The 22,558-nt window shown below is 38.7% G+C and overlaps 1 protein-coding gene across 8 annotated transcripts in view; it reads left to right on the top strand.

Moving 5' to 3' along the window:
• Nucleotides 1-22,558, top strand: part of ARB2A (ARB2 cotranscriptional regulator A) — a 265,848-nt gene that overhangs the window by 153,737 nt on the left and 89,553 nt on the right. For all 8 annotated transcript variants that reach the window (XM_087761453.1, XM_087761450.1, XM_087761455.1 and 5 more), the window contains one exon: nt 1,543-1,662. In XM_087761453.1, the coding sequence (XP_087617579.1) occupies nt 1,543-1,662 (120 nt within the window). The remainder of the gene's footprint in view (nt 1-1,542; nt 1,663-22,558) is intronic.

The raw sequence follows: 22,558 nt of genomic DNA, 5'->3' as shown, positions 1-22,558 counted from the left end.
GGTGGTTTACTATAGTTGATACATAATTAGTTAAAACTATGTTCTGTCATAGTCAATCAAGAGCAGAATCTGTCCAGGAGTAAGAAGAATACCTTCAATGCTTTTTGGCAAATTTGATAAATATGTTTTAATCGCTGCTACCTTAGAGAAAAAAATTTAAAAGCATATAATTGTTTTAAAAGCTTTGGGTCCAGATCCATAAAGATTTGTCACCATCTCACTTTTATTTAGGAAACCGGGCATGAGAATAGAAGTAAAAGCCTCAATCCACCACGTTATTTAGTTGTCTGTCTTCTCATTGATTTTAGACACTTGTAAGAGCTTAAATTCCCAAAACTGTGTTTCAGAGTGGGGCTAAGACCCAAATCACTCCAGTGTTCTTGGTAAAGTTAAGGTAATTCACGATGTAATTAGCATCTTCTTATTGCCAGTGGCTTTTGCTGGATTGTACTTTATTTTCCCCAAGGAACTGAGGCTCTTGTGGTCTGCATCTGAGTCACCTAGGGGTATGAAGTTGTTGGTGGAGCAGAGCAAAGGGAAAAGGGATGCAAGTTTTAGGAAATGTCATGACCTTGACTGATCAGCTCTTTCTGGCACAAGAGAGCCTGAAAAGAGCCTTGAGTGTTGTGCTAGAGAGGTGTGAAATCCTGGTGGGGCAGGGGAGCTAGCAGAGCATCTTACTCTTGTCGCCTGGGACTAGACAGATTTGTACTTATGACTTGAACAACCTGAGAAATAAGTAAAATATAGAGGAGTACAGGGCTTTCCAAGAGCCTCTAAGGAAGAGGTGGGAATGCATAACGCCAATGTTTGAGGAGAGTGCACTAAAATCAGTGTAAATCACTCCAGTGCCTTCAGTGACTCTTACATTGACTGGCATTCACAAATTCTTGTTCAATAATAAGAAAAAGCACTCCCCTAACTACCAGAGACTCCAAAGTAATGGCTAATGTATAAGCAGTCAAGAGGTGTTTTATCTGCGCTGCATCTCATAGTCTGCAGTTGCAAAAAGTAGCATTTAGAAGAGTAGTTGCAAATACCATAATTTTAATCTTTGGAAAATTTCCTTTGGCCCATAATATGAAAAAATTGTAAACACTGAAATTATGTTTATATTGTTCCTGCTTGTTTTTATTTGTTTTATCAGACTAAGGCTTAACTATTTTAAGCAAACCATCAGTGAACAAACACTTGACAAAGAGTTGTCAAAAGAATGAAAATCAACACAGTGGCTCATAATTTCTTTGAATGCCACTGTTTAGCTGAATTGCTATCATGGTATTTAGACAAAATTTTGCAGATGCATAATTTTTGTTGTATTTATTAAAAAAAGCCACAATAAAGCAACAGTTTTACTGCCTTTAAATTGCAATCTTAAATTTCTTTTATTTAGACAAATGAATCTGTTCTTTTTTGACACTAGAGTATATTCATTTGAGGTTTGTTTTAACAAAACATCTTAACATATAGGAACACATTGCTTTTAGACAGAATTGCCAGTTTTTAAAAGGTAATTGTCATAAACATAATTTCTTTCTGCAGGATAATGGATCTCCTGAAGAACATGCAATTTATGTTTGGGACCATTTTATTTCCCAGTCAGCTGCAGAGAACGTGTTTTTTGTTGCTCACAGTTATGGTGGACTTGCCTTTGTAGAGTTGGTAAGTGTGACTTCTCCATTGCCTTCTTTCCTGAAGTCTTTCACAGATTTTCTAAATTCTTTGTGATCACCTTCTTGAAAGCAGCCATTTAGGAACAACTTTGAACCAATGGTCAGCTACAGATCTGTGAGGATTTCTTTGCAGCCGGCAGGTCACTGCATTTTTCTCTGTTTTTGAGTTAGACAATAAGGTCCCAAGTGTGCACAAACCTGAAAGACTGTGGGAAAACAAAACGCATTGGATCCTCCTTGTCCAGGCTATGTACTGAAAGGCAGCACTCTGAGTTTCTGCTCTGGGGTGAAAAGACTGGAGGTGAAGACTGAGAACATATAAAAACAGTTTTAAAGCAAAGTCACATTAACAAATGCACCTCTTTGGAACTGAACACGAGGGAAAATTTGGGGGTTTACTCAGTTTTGCAGGTTTTCCACAAAGGTCTGCAGAAGATGCTGGGAAGACTTTTTTGCCATTTATTAGGCTCTGGATAAACCCTGCAGTGATGTAAGGTGGGGAGGACTCCACTCAGTGTAAAGCTGCCCTACCCCTGATGCTGGGACTGCTGAACATCCAGTTTGTCAGTCGTTCACCCTTTTCTCTAACAGCAGATTTCTTGACCCCATCTGGTGTATGAAGTTGCCTGTTGAACTTGTATACCATTCTTTGAGTGTAACTATAGTCTCATCACTTAATGGTGAAATGCTGGTGTAATCAGGATGTGTTTTATTGAAGAAAACTAAAAAAAAATAAAGTCCTGTTTATTGTGGAAACCTAAATTGCAGAACATTGCAATTGGTTTTATAGACACAGGAATCAGCAGATGTATATGTTCATCTTCGGTCTATAACACATTAGTTTAGTATAACTGAAAGTTAGTAAAAGTGGTTCCTGCCTGAACATAAGATGAATGCCTTAGTTAAGAAAAAGCATGCATGAGTGCTTTGTTTTTAATCTTCTGCTGCTCTAAGTAGCAAGAAGAATCCAGAGCAGGACCGCTTGTATTGTTTTAAGTACTTAAGATTTTTGTTAACCCTTTTCATTTGTAGAAATTAAGGCCATTTTGATTTTCCCTGTGCGTCCAGAAGAGTATTTCTAAAATACGTATGACATGTACAGATTTGAGACTTGAGAACAGTTCAGCTGATCATTTTCCACAGGTATTTTATTACCAGGTCAATAAATTGTCTCAAAACTAAAATTTTAAGAGACCAAATTAGTGAAGATGAATAATTCCTTCTATAACCACAACTTTGGGCAAGAAACAGGTTGCGTTGCATGGGCCTGTTGCTACTTGGATGCAACAAAGGGTAGGGAGCATCTCTTCTGTCTTGGCTTTCCTGACCTGTGATTTTCAGCTGTCCTGTGTTTCAGCCCAGGTTATTCTGGTGTGCCTCATCCGTCCAAAGTAAAGCGTTAGCAGAATTTCTGTAGGTTTTGTAAAGCCGTGTTGTTTGGGTTGCTGGATGCCTACAGATACATACGCTTAGCACAGGGCGGGAATAAAAATCGACTGGAGACCTTTCTCAGTGTTTCCTAAACAAAGTGCTTATTCGAAGGAGGCTTGGAGAGTTTTTCCATCATATTTCAGTCAATGGCTTGAGGTGGCATGGGTAACAGATGACCAACGTGTCATTCCCATTTTGCCTGTTTCTCTTGTCACACTGGTGGATATTTCTTCACTTTTGTTCTACTTTAATATGAAGCACACAGATGTTTCAGAACAAGACTTGACTTCTGACCTTGGGGTTTCCAGGGTCAGGGTGCTCAGGGCCTGTGAAATTATCACAAGCTGAGCTAAAGTTTTTATCCATCGCAGGAAGCAACCAGTAAGTAAGAAGTTAAAAAGGAGCTTTGTCAGAGAGACAAGATGGTCTCAGTAAGGGTCAGCTTCTGTAGTCTGCTGTCTCTGCAGGAGACGCATGCCTGAGAGGAAGAATATAATATATAACCATTGGCACATCACATATCTGTCATGCAAAACTAGACCTGAGAAGTGTATTTAATGTAGCCCAATTGTTTTTTAAGAAATCAAAGGATATTAACACCTGGTTTTGGTAGAGGTGGTTTGATACCTGAGCTCCACTGAAAGCAGTTTAATTAAGTAATGCATACACTGAAGCAAATATCATTAAAATAAACCCTGAACTATTTTACCACAATATTAATTTGTAAGATTTTATTTTGTTATGATCTTCTTTCTCTTCAACTTTATATCCATATGGCACTTAGTAATTGCAAAGAGCTCAAAAAGAAAGAAACGGAGCAGCTGATGGGCAATTACTGTCTTATGACAAATACATATTTGATCACTTCACTTTCTTTCCTGCTTTGTGTGGGGGAGATGATGAGGGTGATAGAGCAGCTACACCATATAGCAAATGTACCACCTCTACACTTGCTATGCAAGAATTTTGGGTCAACTGATTCATAAAATTGTAGGTTACAGTAGTTATGGAGACTGGTTGCACAGCTGCTCCTTCTGCATCCGTGCCTCTTACAGGAGAGGAGTGTGAAGCATAAGGCTTTAATTTGGAGTGAAGGTTTCTGCCTGGGCCCTCTGCATTTTATTGTGCCTGCAGGGAAAAAGAAAACAAGCAAAAAAGTCCAAAAACATTTGCGTTTTCGATGAATATCTTTTAAATTCACTTTGCGTGTTCAGTGCTGCAAGGTCTGTCCTGATCGTTAGCAATCATCTCAGTCACAGAGATTCCCCAGTTCATCACTTCGTCATGGTGCAAGGCTCTCAATGAAAACCTGACGCTCTGGCGTTAAGCAGAGAAACCCAATGAAACCTGATATTAAGCAAAGACTTATTCGTGGGTGTTCGTACCATTAGGTGGGAAGAGCTGCTGCTCTCGCGGAGCAGTGGGGGGAGGTGTTCAGCCTTGCAAGGGCAGGACACATCCAGGTGCCCCTTTGTTTGCAGCTGCTAAAGGAGCTGGCACAGGAAAAGCAGCTCTGCTGTGCCTTGTCCTTTTGTTCTGCAGGTTTCTGAAGTCCAGAGCTGGGATGTGAGCATGCTGTTTGGTGGGAATCTCAAAGTGGAAAGAGAGCAAATATGACCATTGTATGTGAAATTGGTATAAAAGGAGGAGCATTTTTGTTTACAAACCTTTGGTGGCCAAATCTGGTCTTCATTCCAAATTTTACCTCACCATGAAAATCAGGCTATGGTTTGGAAGTCCTTCATTAAATGAACCAGTAAAACTTGGCTGCAATTTTCAAATACATGCCACAGCATCTAACATTTTATTGGTCTTTGCAGCTTTTTAATCTACATTTTTGCATGTCTGTGATTGCAAGATGTTAAGAAAAACAGGGTGAGTCTGTAATATCATGCTTGAATGCACAGAAACTGTTACCCAGTTACTGCAACGTGGGCACACAATTTCTGTACCTTGCTGGGTCATAGATTACTAGGGGAATAATTGAAAGTGATTGAACATGTGTGGGAAGTAAAATTCCACCAATAAATGTAATTAGTTGTATTGTTTATAGCTTGAATTACAAATGCTAATCATAAACCATATGCTAAAATGTATCTTAATATTTAGTAATTAAAACTTTGTGTAATTGTGGTTTGAAATTAAATGTGCATCTAATAATATCTACACGTAAATTACTTTTTGAATACACAGCACTAAAAATAGTTGTTGGGTCACTATGTTCTGCTAATTACTGATTTTGAAAAACTCAAGCCGTGATTCATGAACACATCTCAGCTTCTTACTTCTGTTATCCCTTACACAGTGTAGTCGAGGATTTATTTTCAGAAGCAGCTTGCTGTAGTTGATGGTAAATTGTGGAACTTTCCCAACTCCTAGCTTATAATAATTTTATGAAATTTAACAGAAAGTGAGAATTTCAAGTTGATGGAGTCAATTTTATATTTAGTTTACAGAAAATAAGTTTCTGGTACAACGCCTCCTTTGCATTTTTCTGCCAAATTTTGTGGGTTTACAATTATTTTGCTTTAAAAAGAATGTTTTCCCTTGTCATTGCCTGCATGAAAGACCTGCACAGGAGAAAAGATATATTGTGCCCCTGTGCCTACGTGAGTGTTCATCCCCTGCAGATCTAATTACAGCCATTAGGGCCTGGCTGCATGTAGAAGGGACAGAAAGGTTGGTCCTAGGATGCTGGGTGACATGTAAAACTAGCCATGTCCATCATTGTAAAAAATACATAACAATTACTCATTTCGGAATCATGAGAAGAATTATTAAATTGAAGCTTTGAAAATTGTCAACATATAATTGTCAATAATTGTCAATATAATTGTCAATAATTGTCCTATATTCCTGAGACCTTACGCTTTGCATTTTCAAGGGTTTCCTCAGCACCTTCTGAACCAGAATGTACCTTTTTTGTTTTAATTTTAGTTAAATAATATCTTTAAGAAAAAAACACCAAGTGTCATGGGAATCGTGACAAAATTGTGAGAATCAGTAGTGGTATCTCCAGCTTACAGCATTCGTACTGCTGTAAAAATACAAAGCGCATGGGGGAATGTAATATAATTAAATTAGGAGAAGGAAAGTAGGTTCATTGTCTTTGAGCAGATGAGAAACTATTCATTATGGTCTTTGCTGGCTAAAATGTTGGATGTGTATATTGACAATTTGCACAAAGGTGTAGATAAATGTGTGTGTATGTGTGTATTTTTAGGCAGCTTTGTTAAAATGAGAGCCCTTAAAACACACTGTTCAAACTACTGTATCCACTGTAGCTTCCTAATTCCATCAAAATCAGCCAATTTTGTCCATTTGAAATAATTTTAAGTCCATCATTTCGAGATACACTCTGCAATACACTTCCACTTCATTTTGTTGTATTGTGCTGAGTATGGTGAGGACCTGACCCTGGCTAGAGCTGATAGGTGCCATAATAATAATGATGATAAACGGACACCTGCTGAGCTACCTGGGAGTCTCAAAGGCTGCATCAGTATTCTGGCACAGGAAAAATGCAATTTAAGAGCCTTAATGACTGGGCTGTGAACCTGTCATTAGCTTTTCATTAATTTAATTTCCTGAAATTTCAGAGTGAATGATTTGTTATATTTGGCTTTTTATTTATATGTACTTATATAAATATATCTATCTACTTATTTTTTATATTTAGTTTGGCTGAAGAGTTGATGAGCATAGAGCGGGTGTTGTGGATATGCAACTCTTAATTCCCCTGGCTGACGTATGAAATCGAAATACATCTACTGATGTCTGGCAGAAATAACACAAGATCTGTGATGGTTGTAGAAAGCATGGGAGAGAGCTGGAAGTAGAGAGCTGAGAAGCAAAACACTTTGGGAACAAGATCCATATTGTGAAGAAACAAAGCAAAATATCACTGCGCTTCAAGGCTTTGTGAGCATTAAACCAAAAAAAAAAAAAAAGGGACATTCTTTAAATGTTGAATGTCAGCTGGGAGAGCAGTATGGGATGCTGTCTTGTAGGTTTTGGGTGACTTGGGTTATATGTCCAGTCTTTGGACAAATCATCTCACCCAAGTCTACCTGGTTTAGGTCTCACCTTTTTGTGTATTGTACACTTACATTAGCATCTCTTTGAGTCAGGTCTGACTTAGGTAGGGACACTCAGAAAAACAAGTCTAAAAGTAAAAACAGGATCTTAATTCCATTTGGTTATTTATTTCAGCTATACTTTGTTGTGCTTCTTGGAAAAATGCTCATTCATCTGAAAAAGGTCAAACAAGAAATGAGGGTGGACAAGAGGAGCTAATGGAGGAACAGCAGTGGGTTGTGTAAAAAGGGTTGGACAGGACTAGGGTCACTAGCCTTGGGGCAAATTTATTTTAGTATTTCTGTTATTGACATGGGCACACAAAGTAGGTATGCGCTAATGAAACTGGCTCCTGACATGAAGTGGTGAAGTCACCATTGGTATTCAGAAGGAGAATTTCTGCAGTAATAGAATTTAAAGGAAATAATACAAACTTTAGGACACTTAGGCATTGACTGGCTAGTCATCTGCATTTGTGTATGAAGAGTGATCTCATCAGCAGGGAACAGCAGGGATGGAGAAGCCCTTTGACATGCAGCTTCATTACTGATGGCTGTAAGTGTATGACCCAATAACAACAGAAGAGCCAAATATGATCCTGTGATTTGTTTGCTCTTTCTGTCCCAGGAAGGGAAATATTAATACTGGCCAGCATGCTGGTGAGATTAATCTGAGATAATTTGAGACATTCAGGAAGATTAACTCAGTTCGGAAGAGATATGGTGAAGAGGTGTCAGTACGCTCAGAGCAATGGAGAGCCTATTTTACTAGAAATGATGAAGGATACGCAGGCATGCCGTGATGTGATGCCACATGGAGATGTCCTACCAGCCGTAAGCAGCAGAATCAATATAGCCGTAGAAACAGTACATGCACCCTCTAGGCTTATCAGTCTTAATAAAAGCTGTGTAATCTGCTAATGCTCTTACATTAACTTTGGTAGCTATTGAAGAAGAAGAAGGTTCAGCATCTATTCTGTATTTGCTACAGAAGCAGAGTTTAAAAAGCATGACTTTTCAGCCTGGCGAAGGAAAGCTTAGAGGGATTGGTAGCACTCTGCAAATACATCAGGAGAGTAAACAGCAGGGAGGAAGAGCTGTGTAAGCCAAAGAACAATCTTGGCACAGGAACAAATGGATTAAAACTGGTCATGAATAAATTTAGGGTGGAATTAGGTTTCTCACCATTGGATGAGGAAGGCCTGTTTGGGAACAGGACTGGTGCAAAGCTGCTACCCAGCGTGACCCACACATGGCAAGAGTTATGTGAGTAATTGGCGGGGACCATCGGTCCTTGGTATGACACAGGAGTCCATGTTCCTGTGAAAGCCAGCGTGTGCAGGTGTGTGTTTTCAGCCACGAACAATTCAACCCAGTTTGGATTAATTTTTCTGGAGTCGGCACCTCTCTGACTCCAGGGTCAATCTGCTGGAAGTGCTGATTTTGAACCAAAACCAGGTCAAACCCCCAAACACCAATGTTTGCAAACAACTTTTTTCCCTCCTTACTTGTTTTTGGAAGTAGTGGACTCATTTTTGTTAATGCTTTCTGAAATGCACAAGCTTCCACTTGCGGTAGAAAGCAACAGGGATCACAGAACCCACAGTGGGGGGTTGCAGCAGTAAGGAAATTAAATGATGGATTGAGCAAAAAATACTGAAGTTTCTTAATACATGTCACTGCCTGCTATACTGAGAGCAACTTCTTGATGACATTTGGCTTTTACTGATATATACATACAGAAAGTGTGTGTGTGTCTGTGTGTGTGTGTATGTATATACACATACATATATACACATAAATATATTTATATGCATATATTGGCCATTTTAACACAGAGCAGATAAACATTTTAGGGCACTCTCAGCCTAAATAAATAAGCTGACAAGTGTACACTGGCATCATTATTTCACTTGCTAGCATTTACTGTTATCATCCAGTTGCATTGCAGTAGCAATCACATAGTAGTGCCTTGTCCTGAAGAGCTTGCTGTCTGGAAGGCTCCTCTAACAGGAAGAGACAGACGAATGATGAGCGATTACCAAGCAGTTCAGAGCACCATAGCTGCATGTCCTTTTTCATTTTTTGGTGTTTTAGTTTAAATGCCATGTAGTCATCCCCTTCCTCAGTTCATCCCCAGCCCTCTTAGCCTTGCTACTGGGTAGGAGAAGAGGATGGCTGCAATGAAATGCCCGAGTGTTGGCCACTTCCAGAACAGGCTTATGTTTTGACTATTCATCCCTCCTCGTTACCTTGCTCTAGATAACTTGCTCAGCTTCATTACTTTTTGCTTCCTCTTAATCATTTACTAATGTAATATCTCATGCTTCACTCAGCTCAGTCCATGGTCTGAGGCTAGCTGTACTTATGCCCCTTCCCCACTTCTTCCAAAAGGAGAAGGGCAATTTTTCATGGGCTGGAACGATATACCGAGTACTAATTGCCAGCACCACCCATCATTACTTTACATCTCATTGGCCCATTCGTATTAATTTTCTAGTCTGACACCAGAGTTGGAATGCTAATTATAAAGTGAACAAAGAACTGGAGATGGGTAAAAGTTAGGGTTACTTGGAAATCCAGTTACTTGGAAATACCTGTTTGTATTCTATGGGATTTGGAAGTCAAAGGCACAGCACTTTCTGCAGTTATTTGCAGATACTTTTCTAGAGTTGCATCATCTCACTAGTTGTATATTTTTATAATTTATTTGCATTGTTTTAAATTCCATGCACTGCACAGTGAACATTTATTTTTAGATATCAGTATGAAGAGCTTTCTGATCTTTAGCAATTGTTCTCATACTTCCATCCCCTTGTTCTCCTGTTGCCCAACTATATATAACTAGGTCTTCTTTTTTTTTTTTTTCCTTTGTATTCCTGTCTGAATTCAGTACTATTTGTCAACATTTCTCTGGTAGTATGCTGAGAACTGAACTCCATATTTTAAGTGCAGTTACTATAGTTAGCTCAAGGTGAACTTCAGTACCTTTGTTTAGCTGTGCACCATTTTGGTCAACGTAGCCAAAATGGTAATAGGTTTTTCTGTTTCCAAAGTTTCTTTGAATTTGGTACCCTCTAATGTTCATGCATCCCTCAGAGTATTTCAGTGCTGTCAATATCCCTTTCCCTGGTGGTGCTGAATGTAGTAGATGATTTCCCCCCCTCAAGAATATTATCTTACGTTCTTCCAAATTAAATCTAGCTGCGTTGTGGCCCTTGTTGCATGGGATGACAAACTAGATTGTCATAACGATTCCTTTTGTGCTACAGGTCTATGAATCTTGGAAGCTCGTTTTGTATTTCTTTCATGCCTTACTTTTCTTGGCAGTTTCTCCTGCTTTAATGTCACCTGCAAATTTAATTAATTCCAGATCATTAATGAAGATGTTAAATAAAACCATATTTGGCATTTATCCCTATATCTGACTAGAAACTTCCTTCTGGCTCAATAAATTCCTTTGTATTAGTATCCTTTACTGCATTGTTTCAACTCTTTTAAATTCTGCAAGACAATATACTTATCAGTCAGTTTATTTTTCATTTCAAATTCTAGCTCTGAAAGAAAAAAGAAAAAAGAGAAGTCAAAGCACAGGACCGTGTTCAAAGAACACATCGATCATCCTTTCAGTTGTGCAGATAAAATTCAGCCCTTGAGCCTATCAAAGCTAATGGGGCAACGTCTGTATGCAATCATCTCCTTAAAATGTGTGGAGTACACTGTTGATCCCAACAGTTAACTCCACGACCCAGGACAACTGATTTTGCTTAATTTCTTGCCTAGCTATTAATTTCCTTGCTGGTTGCCCAAACTTCCCAGAAGTTACAAGTTGTCATCTCTAGGCGTGCACCTCCATAGAGGTGTTTTCTGTCTGAACCATCTCATAGTCACCAGAGTTCTTTCAGACATTGGGGAAATTCATCAGTAGTAACGGGAGACAAGTCTTCTGCCCTGAACCTCTGAGAAAAGTACCTGACATTTAATGTCTTTGCCTTCTCCCTGATGTAAACTATTCCAGTTCATCTCTTTTTTGGCTCCCCAAGGTGAATTCCTGAGATGCTGGTGCACGTGCCGTCCTTCTCCTGAGTCCTGCTGCATAAATGAAAAGTCTCATCTCCTGTTTTCCTGGACAGACTTACTGGCGCTACAGCCCATTCAGGTTGATCTTCAGACTGTGCCTTCTTAATCTTGTAAAATCTTCTATGAATGCACATCTTCCTATTTTATTTAATGCACCCATTTCTGAGTCTTACCAGCAGGTGCCTCTTTCTGCTGTCATATTGCTCCCTTCAGTTTTCCTCAGCCTGTGCGGATGCCTCTTTTCTGGCAGTGGTGCGTCAGGACAGAAAAATTAAATCTTTAGAACGCCACTTTGTGTAGATGTGGTCATTGCATCTATAAATGGCCATGCATTGGACTGACTGGAAGTTCAAACAACATGAGTACTTTTTTTTTTTTTTTCTGCGGCAGGTACAATATGAAAAACCTTGGCATTTTATTTAACTTTGTAGGTGGTTACTTATGTCTCCAGATTGGTTTGGAGAGCAGCTTAACCCTAAAGATTTTATAACATATGACATCATCACAGCCTAAAGGGATTGCTGTTCTTTTTGAATGTATATATGAACACTAATAAAGAAGAAAAGTAGGAGGTTTGGATTTGCTTATACAATGAAGAAAGTGGGAAAATCACATGTATTATTCCTGACAGGTTTTGTGGTGCATTTAGATTATTTTATCTGAAATAATAGGCTTTTATAAATTCTGGTTTGCTTGTTTGTTTGTTTTTTAATGGAAAAACCATTTAAAAAAGGAAGTTGTCTCACTGTTAGTTCACACTTTCCCATTTCTGTGACATGCTCTTATGCCGATAAGACTACACAAGTGTATTGTGTTACTGTTAATTTAAATGTTAATTACGATGAAAAGTATGTGTATGGCTTTTGTGTGGAACAGTAGAGATTCTATAAGACTTTAAGACCCGGTTTAGTGGATCAACCAGGGGAACTGCAAGTTAATATTATATTAGGCATTGCAAATCCAGGTGGAGTAAAAGGAATCCAAACATACTCTGGTGAACGAAGCTCTAAAACTGTGGTGCTCTGAGAAGCAGCTGGAATTTGCATTTTATCCTAGAACTTTTCTTTCTTTAATCTAGTGGAGATGTGTTACATAGCTCTTTCAGTGAAGTATTTTAATATTAATAATAGCACAACTACCAGTGTTTAAATGTTAAAATAATCCTATTTAAGGGCTTTGCTTGAATGTGATATGAAGTAAAAATATGTAAGCAGATTTTGCACGTATATTCATTGAGAAAATCATGCTTTTAACACTGCAGAACTGAACTGAGATTTTAATGCGAAGTATCAAAATGCGGGAGTAAAATTTCCTCATAAATACATGAAAAATAAATACTAGTTTAATGAGTTGTTTTTCTGTCTTTTCCATTTTCCAAGGCAAATTAAATGTAATAGTGAATCTCAGTATCCTACGGTATCAGGATACAAAGTGCATAAGATTTTTACAAGCATGATTAAGCCGAGGCATTTTATTTCCTTGTCGATATCTGGATTATATTTTGTCCGGGGGTGGCTCTAGCCGTCTGACAGGAGTATTATACCTTTGTGCTATGAAGTTAGGAGCCGCTAGTGATCTTTAAAAGCGAAGTTTCTTCAGAGGAAAAGTTTTTGTAGGCTTTTTTGCTTGTTCCTTCATCCTCCTCCTTTCTCTCCCTATCCCTTTCCCAAGAACAGATGATGAATAATGTTTAGGAAATCATCCCCTACAAGTCTCTGTGGGAAGACGTGTTATTTTAGCAATTTTGATGTGGTTACCAAGTGGCTGGTGAACCTATATGGTCCTGTGGTCATGAATATTGCTTTGTGCACCTTACCAAGTTTTATTCCAATTCGGAGTGCTTTTGAAGTATTAATGTTATATGTCAGCTGCTTTGCTTAAGAGCCTTAGTATTTTCTTGAATTACTTTAAAACATAGTCTAAAACAGTCGAGGGTACAAAAAATATGATTACAATATTCTTTGACAGAATAAATTTCAGTCAACAGAGTGATGATTGTGGTGTTAGATCTCTGGTATTGTAGTTCTTGTAAATGATAAACTTTTTATTTTTTCTTACATCACTGAGTACTTTACTGAGTAGGTTTTAAAAAAAAATCAAAATATCAAAATAATGACACAAAACCCCAGTCACCCCCCTCTCGGTCTCTACCCCATCAAGCACATAACTTCCAGCGTTTTACAAGGTGTTAAAGTACAGAGATTATATTTTCTCAGCCTTAAAAAAAAGCATTGTTAATTTAACCCTCAGTAATCTTATTTCACTTCTCTGCCCTTGCTGTCTACAGGCCTGGCAGATTTTTTTTAAACCAGCTGTTGAAAATAACCTAGTTTAAAGAGTTCACGGCTGAACGTGAGGGATTCATCATTATATATTTACTGTCTGAGGCTGATATAGCTGTAAGGTTTTTCAGATGCCATTGATCTATTGCGCATGTTCCCTCCCCGGGTTGCAGGACGTGCTTCTATTTGCATAAGGCCCTGGGCAAGGTTCTTTCTTGCATTGATTGGCCTGTCCAAGGGAGCCTGATGTGCTCCTGCATTGATCACCCTGTCTTTTCTTGGAAGGCAGTGTTACACCGAGTTCATCTCAAACATTCTAGGGAGAAGGGAAAACTTTACTGCAGATGTCTCAATTTTATTCAGATGTTCCTTTGAGTATAGGCCTTTTCTTTTTTTTTTCAGGATAAGTATTTTTTTCTTTTTTTTTTTTTTTTTTTAATTTGGATGTGTTTCCGCAGTTATAGCACAGCATAGACCAGAGTGTACTGAAAAGCTATGTTAAATAAAATCACCATTATGTACACCATTTATTCCATGCTGTGTTTTTTTTTTTAAAACAATGCCTATAGCTTCCAGCAAAAATCAAAACTACTCTCTCTTCAAAGAGTTTGCAATTATAAGTGGAGACTTAATCTAAGACTGTGTGTGCTGGTGTCTTTGCTTAGATTAACATTGTCAGTTTGTAACTTGTGTGATTTGTACTTCAATTTTCTTCAGTCTTACAAAAGTATTAAAAAATGGCATCTTCGGAATAAAACTGCAGTTGGATTTTGGCTTTCTGGAGCTGTACTTCAAACTGGATCACGTAGGTAAATTGCTGAGCAGACCGATGATTGATCAGCTCTGTGTTGATCAGAGAGGACAAATACCACCTTAACAGTGTCCTTGTTACTGATGTGGTATGTCAGGGGCTGGCTTTCGAAACCCAGGTTTGGCAGCTGGGTTCTTGGCTCACCCTTGTAGAGGATGGAGCTTTTCAGTGTCTCATGCAATAACAACCCATATTCAGGAGCTCTGAAATCCACCGCTGCAATTTCCAAGAGCCACATATTTGTCTACATGCCTAATTTTGGGAAAAATACCCGTTATTATTATCCGCCAAACCTATTTCTGTGGTCAGAAAATTATTTGATATGTGGACTTTCCCATAGGTACAGGTGAAATGCGGTTATACCCGAAGGGTGGCTCATATCTAGTGAGTAAGTTGACATGTGAACTTCACCAAGCACATGATGGTACTGCATGTTGGTGAAAAATAAAATGTTAGGATAGCGTTTCTGTCCTACAGAGCACTGAGCATCACAGAGCCATTCCTTCACCATTTTTAAAAAATTTACTATTGATATTTTTGTGAGTGCTGTAGAATTTTCTTCAAAGGAAAGAAGTATTCAGAGATACACAGCTGAAATCATATTAACACTATTACATAAATTACGCAGGTTTTTTTTATCACTTGGATTATAGTCTCATGTCTTTCACAGAAGCAATAATGTATTGCATTGTATTGCGATACTTTGGCTTAGGGAACATATTCCTTTGGTCATTCGGTAAAACAAAACTTAGATAAGTATAATTCAGGTAGCGTATATGAAATTTCATCTTCATTATCATGCAAATGCAGTGAGAATGTAACATTTCCCAAGATGTCATTTGACTATTAGGATCTTTAGAAAATGGCCTCTCAAAGCCACAAAGCTAATATTCCAGAAGAAAGCTATATAATACCTAAAAATTGTCTATCCTTATTCTATATGAATAACAAATGTAATAGGACAGGCCGTTATTAAAATCGCAAAAGAATGTGTTGACCTATTGGTACAGAAGATCTTTTCTGATTTTTGCATCAATGATGAATTCTGAGCTTTCCGTAGCATAGAGGATGAACATGCAAATACAGATTTCAGAAATCTACAGGGAAAAAAGAAAGTTGGATAGTAACTAGAAATCTGTTCTGTTTTGTTGCAGTATATAAATGAAATCGGTGCATATTTATACCGATAACTATTTTGTTATACGTAGCGATATCCTATGCGAGTGTTACATATATTGTGCGTCTGCATTGTGCAAAGATTGTGCATCTGCAACACTTTTCACTTATTTTAAGCTGTCTTTTGCTGATATTTGAGTCAATGAACATAGAAGACGGGCATGGGCTAATCTCTTAAATGGGGACTGGAACTTGCTTTTAATTCTGAAATAAAAGAAGAGTCTGAGTATCTCGTAGCAGCCCATTATCTGTGTTATTCAGTTGAAAAATGCTGGACTTGCTTATATGCATGAACTACACAGGGCAACAAGACCCGAAAAATTTCTGGTAGTAAAAGGGATCTTTTGCCAACAGCTTCAGTTTTGAAAAAGAAGGGGTGAGACACGATTGTTTATAAGCAATTAAAATGAAGAAAAGAAATCTAATCTCTTACTTCAGGTAGAAATACTCTGTGGAAAAAAAGTGTCCATAGCATGCATAGCATTGTGCTGTTAAACAAAGCGAATGCCTTAGGAAAACGTGATGAAGATGTATATAGGCACTTCCAGAGTTTCTGATACCCTCCGCGGATGTCGTATAGTGAGATTTTTCTCAGCAGATATTTGCAGCCCCAAATGATGTTCTGGATGTGTTGAAATAAGTGTTTTGAAGAGGGTTTTATAATTGCTTGATTGCTGGGCAGTATCTTCAGCATCAGGCATACGAGTGAGTCCTTTTACTGACAAGGTCTGAGTAAAATAGAGCAGCACAATGTAAAAACACATATTTTTAAGGTTTTCTGTGAAAGGTATAACTTCCATGGCAAAAAGTGATATTTTTCAGATGCAGGGCAAATGTTTTCAAAATAAGCATATAAAGAATGAAATTCCAAAATCTGTGGGTTTTTTATTTTTAGTTTGTAAAACTGTAGTATTTAGAGACTGGAAAAATTACAGAGGATATCTGAAGTGTCATCTCTCTCCCATGTCACTGAGACATTTTCATTTTACAAGCATGTTACTGAAGATAAGAGGTGGTTCTGTGTTGTTTTGCTAGGGAGATCTTTTCAAAGTCCAGGTAGTGCTAATGTGGCAGATAGCATGCAGAAATTAAAAATGTTTTCTGCTACTTCCTTCCCACCTAAACATTTTTACTCCGTAAATTGTACGTACGTTATATCTGCCCTTCACTCAAAACATTTTGATGATCTGACTGGCAAACTTCCATCACATGCAAGACGCCCTCGTACATTTTTTAAAATACATTAAAGTTTATTTCTGCCCTTTTTTTTTTTTTTTTTTTTATGTAAAATGGGGTGTTTAAATGACACAGACTTGATCAAGAACTCCTCGACACTTGTGATCTAGTGCAGCAGTCTGAGGAGGGAATTGATAGAGCCTCCCCGTCTCACTCCAGAAATGCTGATTTTCTGTCATGTTCGTATTTTGAGGAGAGGCTGCTCTGGGTGCGATACAGACTGCTTAGCACCAGATTTAGTGGGGTCACCGTCTGAGCCCTACTTTATTGCTGAAAGGGTAATGGGTGGTGGTGTTCGTAAGAATAATGCATAATAAAGACAAAACAATTAGAATCGTCCTGCTCTGCAGACTCATGTTGCTTCCCACTGCCTCTCTTTCTCCAGGAAAAAAAAAAATAATTGTCCTATTTAAGTAGAGGCTAAATCCTTATTTGGCTGGACAAAACTGATTTTTATTGTATGCCGTAGAAAATAATGATGTAAGTCATTATTTGCATTGCTTTGGATTGCACTTCTTTTGTATGTACTCGATACTTTTTTGTATTTTGCAGCATTCTGCTAAGTACAATCTAAGTGAAGTTTTTTACTCTAATTGTGAAGCAAGTGCTATAGAAAAAAGAAATTTGAAATTTCAATGTCACTATATTTGGTAGATTCACATGAATCTGTGGAAAGGGATAGCAAGTCTATAGTTTGTAACTGCACAAAATTAAAATTAGTTATATAATGCACATTCCTCGAGATACCTTATTTTGAAAGAAAAAAATCCTTCTGCCTTCTGCTTCTCTTTCATACATACTAAAGTAACTTTTCGCAGTTTAAACAAATATTTCTAAATCAGGTAGTTCAGGAGACGCATCCCACAGGAAAAAGCATCCGCTTGCATTCAGTAAGCCAAATGCATACAGGCATATGCCACAGTTTGCTGTTCTGTACGTCTCCCTGCCCGTATACATCTTCACACGCAATTACACGTAGTGCGTATTATTGGTATGAAATTCTTAATAAGTTTTAGCAGGGTAATTTCTATAGCATCAAAGACCTATTGATGCTGGTAATGCAGGAGGTGTGTTTCAGTCCTTCCCTGTTTCCCCCTGACCTCTCGCACATCGACACACTCCCCTTCAATCATTCCTCTTCCACCCAGCTGTATCCCAAGTGAAACTTTACAGCCTGTCAGCGGCAAACCATCGCCGCATGCCCTTCCATGGCAGCATGCATCCCTTTCCTCCCTGTTCTGCTAAGCCAGTGTGCTGCAGCCACACACTCCAAACAGCAGAATTGCCCAGGTCCCAAAAAAGCCTCCATTTTGATTTTAACCCTCCTTGCAATGCAGAGATAATGAATAATGCTGAGGGGACATCAGTCTTCGGGTTCCTCTTTTCTTTTGCTGGTGTCATTCACACCACGCACATGCCCGCGCGGGGCTGCGCCTGGTGCGTGTGCTCCCTGTCCTCAAATGAACAGCGCGCGGCCTGAACTCGGAGTAAATAACAACTGCTTTCCTCTGCAAAATTAACTTTTGTCGGCCAGCCTAAAGTGTACCCCCGTGTCACGTTTTCTGCAGTAGGTTGACATCCTCGGGCACAACGGATCAAGCAGTGCTACGGCAAGCGACCTTGTCTTGTCTTCTCTTCCTTAAAATAGCCATTAGCATCCTTGTGCTTGAAAGGGGAAAATAATAAAAACTTTCTTAACGTCTGTAATATGTAACTGATCTTTCACCTCCCGCCTCCCAAACCGTTTTGTGCTGAGCTGAACCAGGCCGGGGTTTGGGATGGGTTCCCCGGGTGGTAGCACCGTAAGTCTCCTGAAAAAATACTGATAATAGCCATAGATGGAGCATCTGCTGTAAGATGTAGTTGAATTATTTCAGTTGCTGTTGCTAACTTTTTCAGAATGCTAAATTACTGCTAAAATGTAATGACAAAAACTTCCAAATCCATTTTTATGGCTACATTCTCGAATTAAGCCTAAATGTGTATATGCCATTTAGAGATTTTAATGAATCCTATGCAATTAAAGTTTCATCAGCAATTGTACCCTAATAGTTATTGTAAGGTGTCTAAATACGTACCTACTGTCATTCTGAACACTGCATTTCCAGCCATTTGTCTTTTAAACTAATGCATATTTGCCACCTTCACTTTAAACAGGAATCAATTTATAATGCACATTGTAATCTTTTCGTAAAAGCCTAATTATGTACATTGCTTTTTAAAATGCAAGGATGGGAATAAATGTCTATTAATGCTTTACACGGAAAAACAGAACACAAACATCTTGTGATCTGAATATATTTATAAATAGTCACTTGCACTTTTTATGCAAATGAAACTGGGCAGCACTGTCAGGCTTCAATTTTTTTCCTTTTTTTTTTTTCTTACACTATTATAAGAATGGCTTATTTGACATCTCATATATGTCTTTTTGTAATGTTCGAGGCTTGTTCCATGCACCTGTAACTGGTGCCATCTTGTATCATTCTTTTATACCTTTTGTCTTTGTTTCCTTATTTTATTGCCTGTACTTCACCGAGGACGTGAATGCTAATGAACATATGACGTATACCATCATTCACAAGATGAACAGATAGCTTTCTCTCTTTGTCAAATGTTTATGCAGTAAAATGAAAAATTAAACAAACCTAGCGTGACTCCATTGTGATTTCAGGTTAAATAAAACACATACTGAAGTTTTGTAGAATTTTTCCTGTCAGAAAGAAATTTTTGAGAGTGCTAAGGGACTATTTTTTATATCCAAAGAGTAAAGTTTGAGGTAATTTGCTAAAAGGCATAGAAGTTATATTACAAAATTGTTGATACTGGACCGTAATAAAGTCTAAATAGTGTTAACCTCCAATTAACAAAAAAAGGGGGGAAGATGTCAAAACACTCATTACAGGTTTAATTATAATTTCTGATTGATTCAAAACCTTCTGACTGTGTTCTGGCCGCTCCAATTTATCCATTCAGCCCATGCTGCCCGTATTGTGTATTCAGCAGTTCCTATTAGACATCTTCACAGTGAGTGATTCTGCCGGGCTTTCTGACACCCGCTTTCATGCATGGCCTGCTGCTCCACGCTGAAATGTTTTTCTGAGCCGCCTGCAACATTAAAGACATCTTGGCCATGTCAGGCTCGGTGCGTGCGCACGCGTGTGTGCACGCATACATGTGCATATACACGGACATGGAATAATAAATGAGTACACCCGTGCACGCGCTCGGGCACACATATGCCCTGTATAGAAGTACATGACGCGCATTGCGTTGGCGTGCGGCGTTGCAACGCATGCCGGCGGGCGGCAACGCCTGGCCGTGGCCGTGCACACACGTAGCCGTGCAGACACGCAGCCGTGCACGCACGTAGCCGTGCACACGCAACGCCCGCTCCCACGCGTATTCCCGGGCGGGGGGTGCTCCCGGGCCCACGGCTGGTCCCCGCCGCGCCGGGGGGGCCCACGGCAGCCGGTGACACTAGAGGGCACTGCGTGTCCTCGGTTGCAGCATCCTTCTGGGACAGCGAGCAGAACGCAGCTGAATCCCACGCTCTTCCTTTGATTAACAATTGCATTCTTATTAAGAAATTCTAAGCTCGTTAATTCGTTGTTGTTTTGTTTTTAGCCTTGTGTTAATATAATGGGTGGAGTCGTCAGTACTCGCAAACAAATACCAAACCAAGCGTCCCGTACAGTAACAATTTTAAAAAAAAAAAAAAACTCAAAATGTCATTCTTGGCAAAGCCAGAAGGCTGAGTTTGCCCTGCGATGGGGTTTAGATCCCCTGCCAGCTGTGCTTGCAGCCAGCCAGTGTGATGCACAGCATTAGAGACACGTCAGGGAGAGTACTGAGGAGTTAGGGTGATTTATTTCCGCAAAGGTCAAGAGAAAGATAAGCAGAGGACAAGAATAGGAAGTTTAAAGACTCCATCTTCAGTATGTGTAAAACGTGTATCATTTACATTACCCTTGGAAAAATGTTTCTTAATTACAGAACACTAAATCATCTGAGTTGCTGTTCCAAGTTCAAATGCTTCTTCCCTTCATGGGCTCTTTTAGTAATGTTATTTTGGATGGGATTTACAAAAGGTCCCAAATAGTCATGTTCATCGAATTAATAAAAGCAGGTATCATTTCACAACCATCAGAAAATTAATACCAATATTAGACATTTTATCAAAATAATAACATCCAAGCACAGTGTGAAGACAACAAGAGTTGCTATTAGCTCGTCCATGTCTTCTGCAGTCAGCAAAGCACTGTAAGGAGCCCTGCATGCTGGCTGGATCGGGCGTTTTTCTTTGCTATGAAATTCCAGCACTCAAGTTCAAGAGATTAAGTCCTGTGGTTTAAAGCACCGTCCATGGCTTAAGCTGCCATTTGGGATTGGGCCCTATATCAAATCTAGTGTGGTTTTTTGTTCTACATCTCTGGTGTTTATCCAAAATATTTCCTTCTGGTTAACTGTTGCTGACTTTCAGTGAGTGTGTAAATTTTCTCACACCAAGTATTCATAAAAGTGTGTAGTTAACAGCTGCTTCTCCTGACCACTGCAAATGACCTCTTAGTCAAGGCGATGGGTGTTCATTGTAGCTAAAGTTTTTTCCATGTATAAGTTCTAATTTTCAGCTATTTGAAACATAATAATTTTCCTACATAGAAGAGTAATTTTTTAATAAACTTCTAAAAGACTGTCCTAGCCAGAACTCATGGCCGTTAAAAGGCAAGCCAGTATAACAATAGGTTGTATGTTGTGCAGAGTGAAAGTATTTTATTTTAGTCCAGCAGAACCGCTTGCAAATGTCAAAATGTTTTTGAGCCATTCTAGTTCTTAGCAAGTATTTTTGAACAGTGGAGTGAGTATATAAATTTCTGAAAAATCCTCCTGGAAGTTACTGCACAACTCCAGAGGATAGTATCACATGTTTATTCTAAATATGTAGGGTTTCTAATTATTTCTGTATAATCACGTAGTAGTCTTGGACAGTCTGGTCTCCTACCTGATCTTTAGTAATAGATCTGTCATTTAACAAGAGCAAGCATCACCTAGTTTTGCTTTATCAGTTCATAAGCAAAAAGACAAAAAAAATGTTTAATCAATACAGAACAACTCTTTTTGCATTCACCATTTTATAATTTGAAATCTTATTTTGTGCATACTAACAGTTTACAGGCAGTGAGATGCCAGAACTGCTATAATAGGATTTTCCCCCTTCTAGCAGGATGTTGCTTATGGCTATAAAAAGTTAATTTCAGATCCTGATACACTTGCATTAATTTTTGAGACATTGGCTGAGTGTAGTACAGCGAAGAATAACACAAACAATGCACCGCTATGCTGTAGCTAATCGTTTATTACCTCCAGCCAAAGGAAGCAGTGTTAATGTGCAGGCCACAATGTCTGCAAAAAAGAGGTAGGAAACTGGCAGAAAAGGTCTCCCAGATTTCTTCCTGAGGGTCTTGAGAAGAGGACTGAGAAGGAAAAGGAGAAACAATAGCTTCATCATCTCTTAAATGCTATTTAAATGGGTATACTTGGGAGATCCTGTTTGTGCATTAAAATAATATTTGATGATGAGACTATAACACTTACCAAACTGTCCTGCTTCTGAATGAGAAAACGCATCTTCATGGTTGCTTAAAAGTATGATTTATGTATGAAAAACAAGCGATTTAGATGCTTATCATCTGCGATACGCACCATACCTCAGTAATGTGTTTATATTCTTTGGAGTATTTGCTGACAAAAGGAGCATGTTGTCTCTTCGTTTGCCAGTGAGGGATCTGTTGA

This window comes from Nipponia nippon, unplaced genomic scaffold (assembly GCF_047370975.1).
Source record: "Nipponia nippon isolate SJK-2023a ecotype South Korea unplaced genomic scaffold, ASM4737097v1 scaffold_24, whole genome shotgun sequence".
Taxonomy (NCBI): Eukaryota; Metazoa; Chordata; class Aves; order Pelecaniformes; family Threskiornithidae; genus Nipponia; species Nipponia nippon.
Note: the sequence above shows the minus strand (reverse complement) of the source record. Positions and strands in the feature narration are given on the sequence as shown.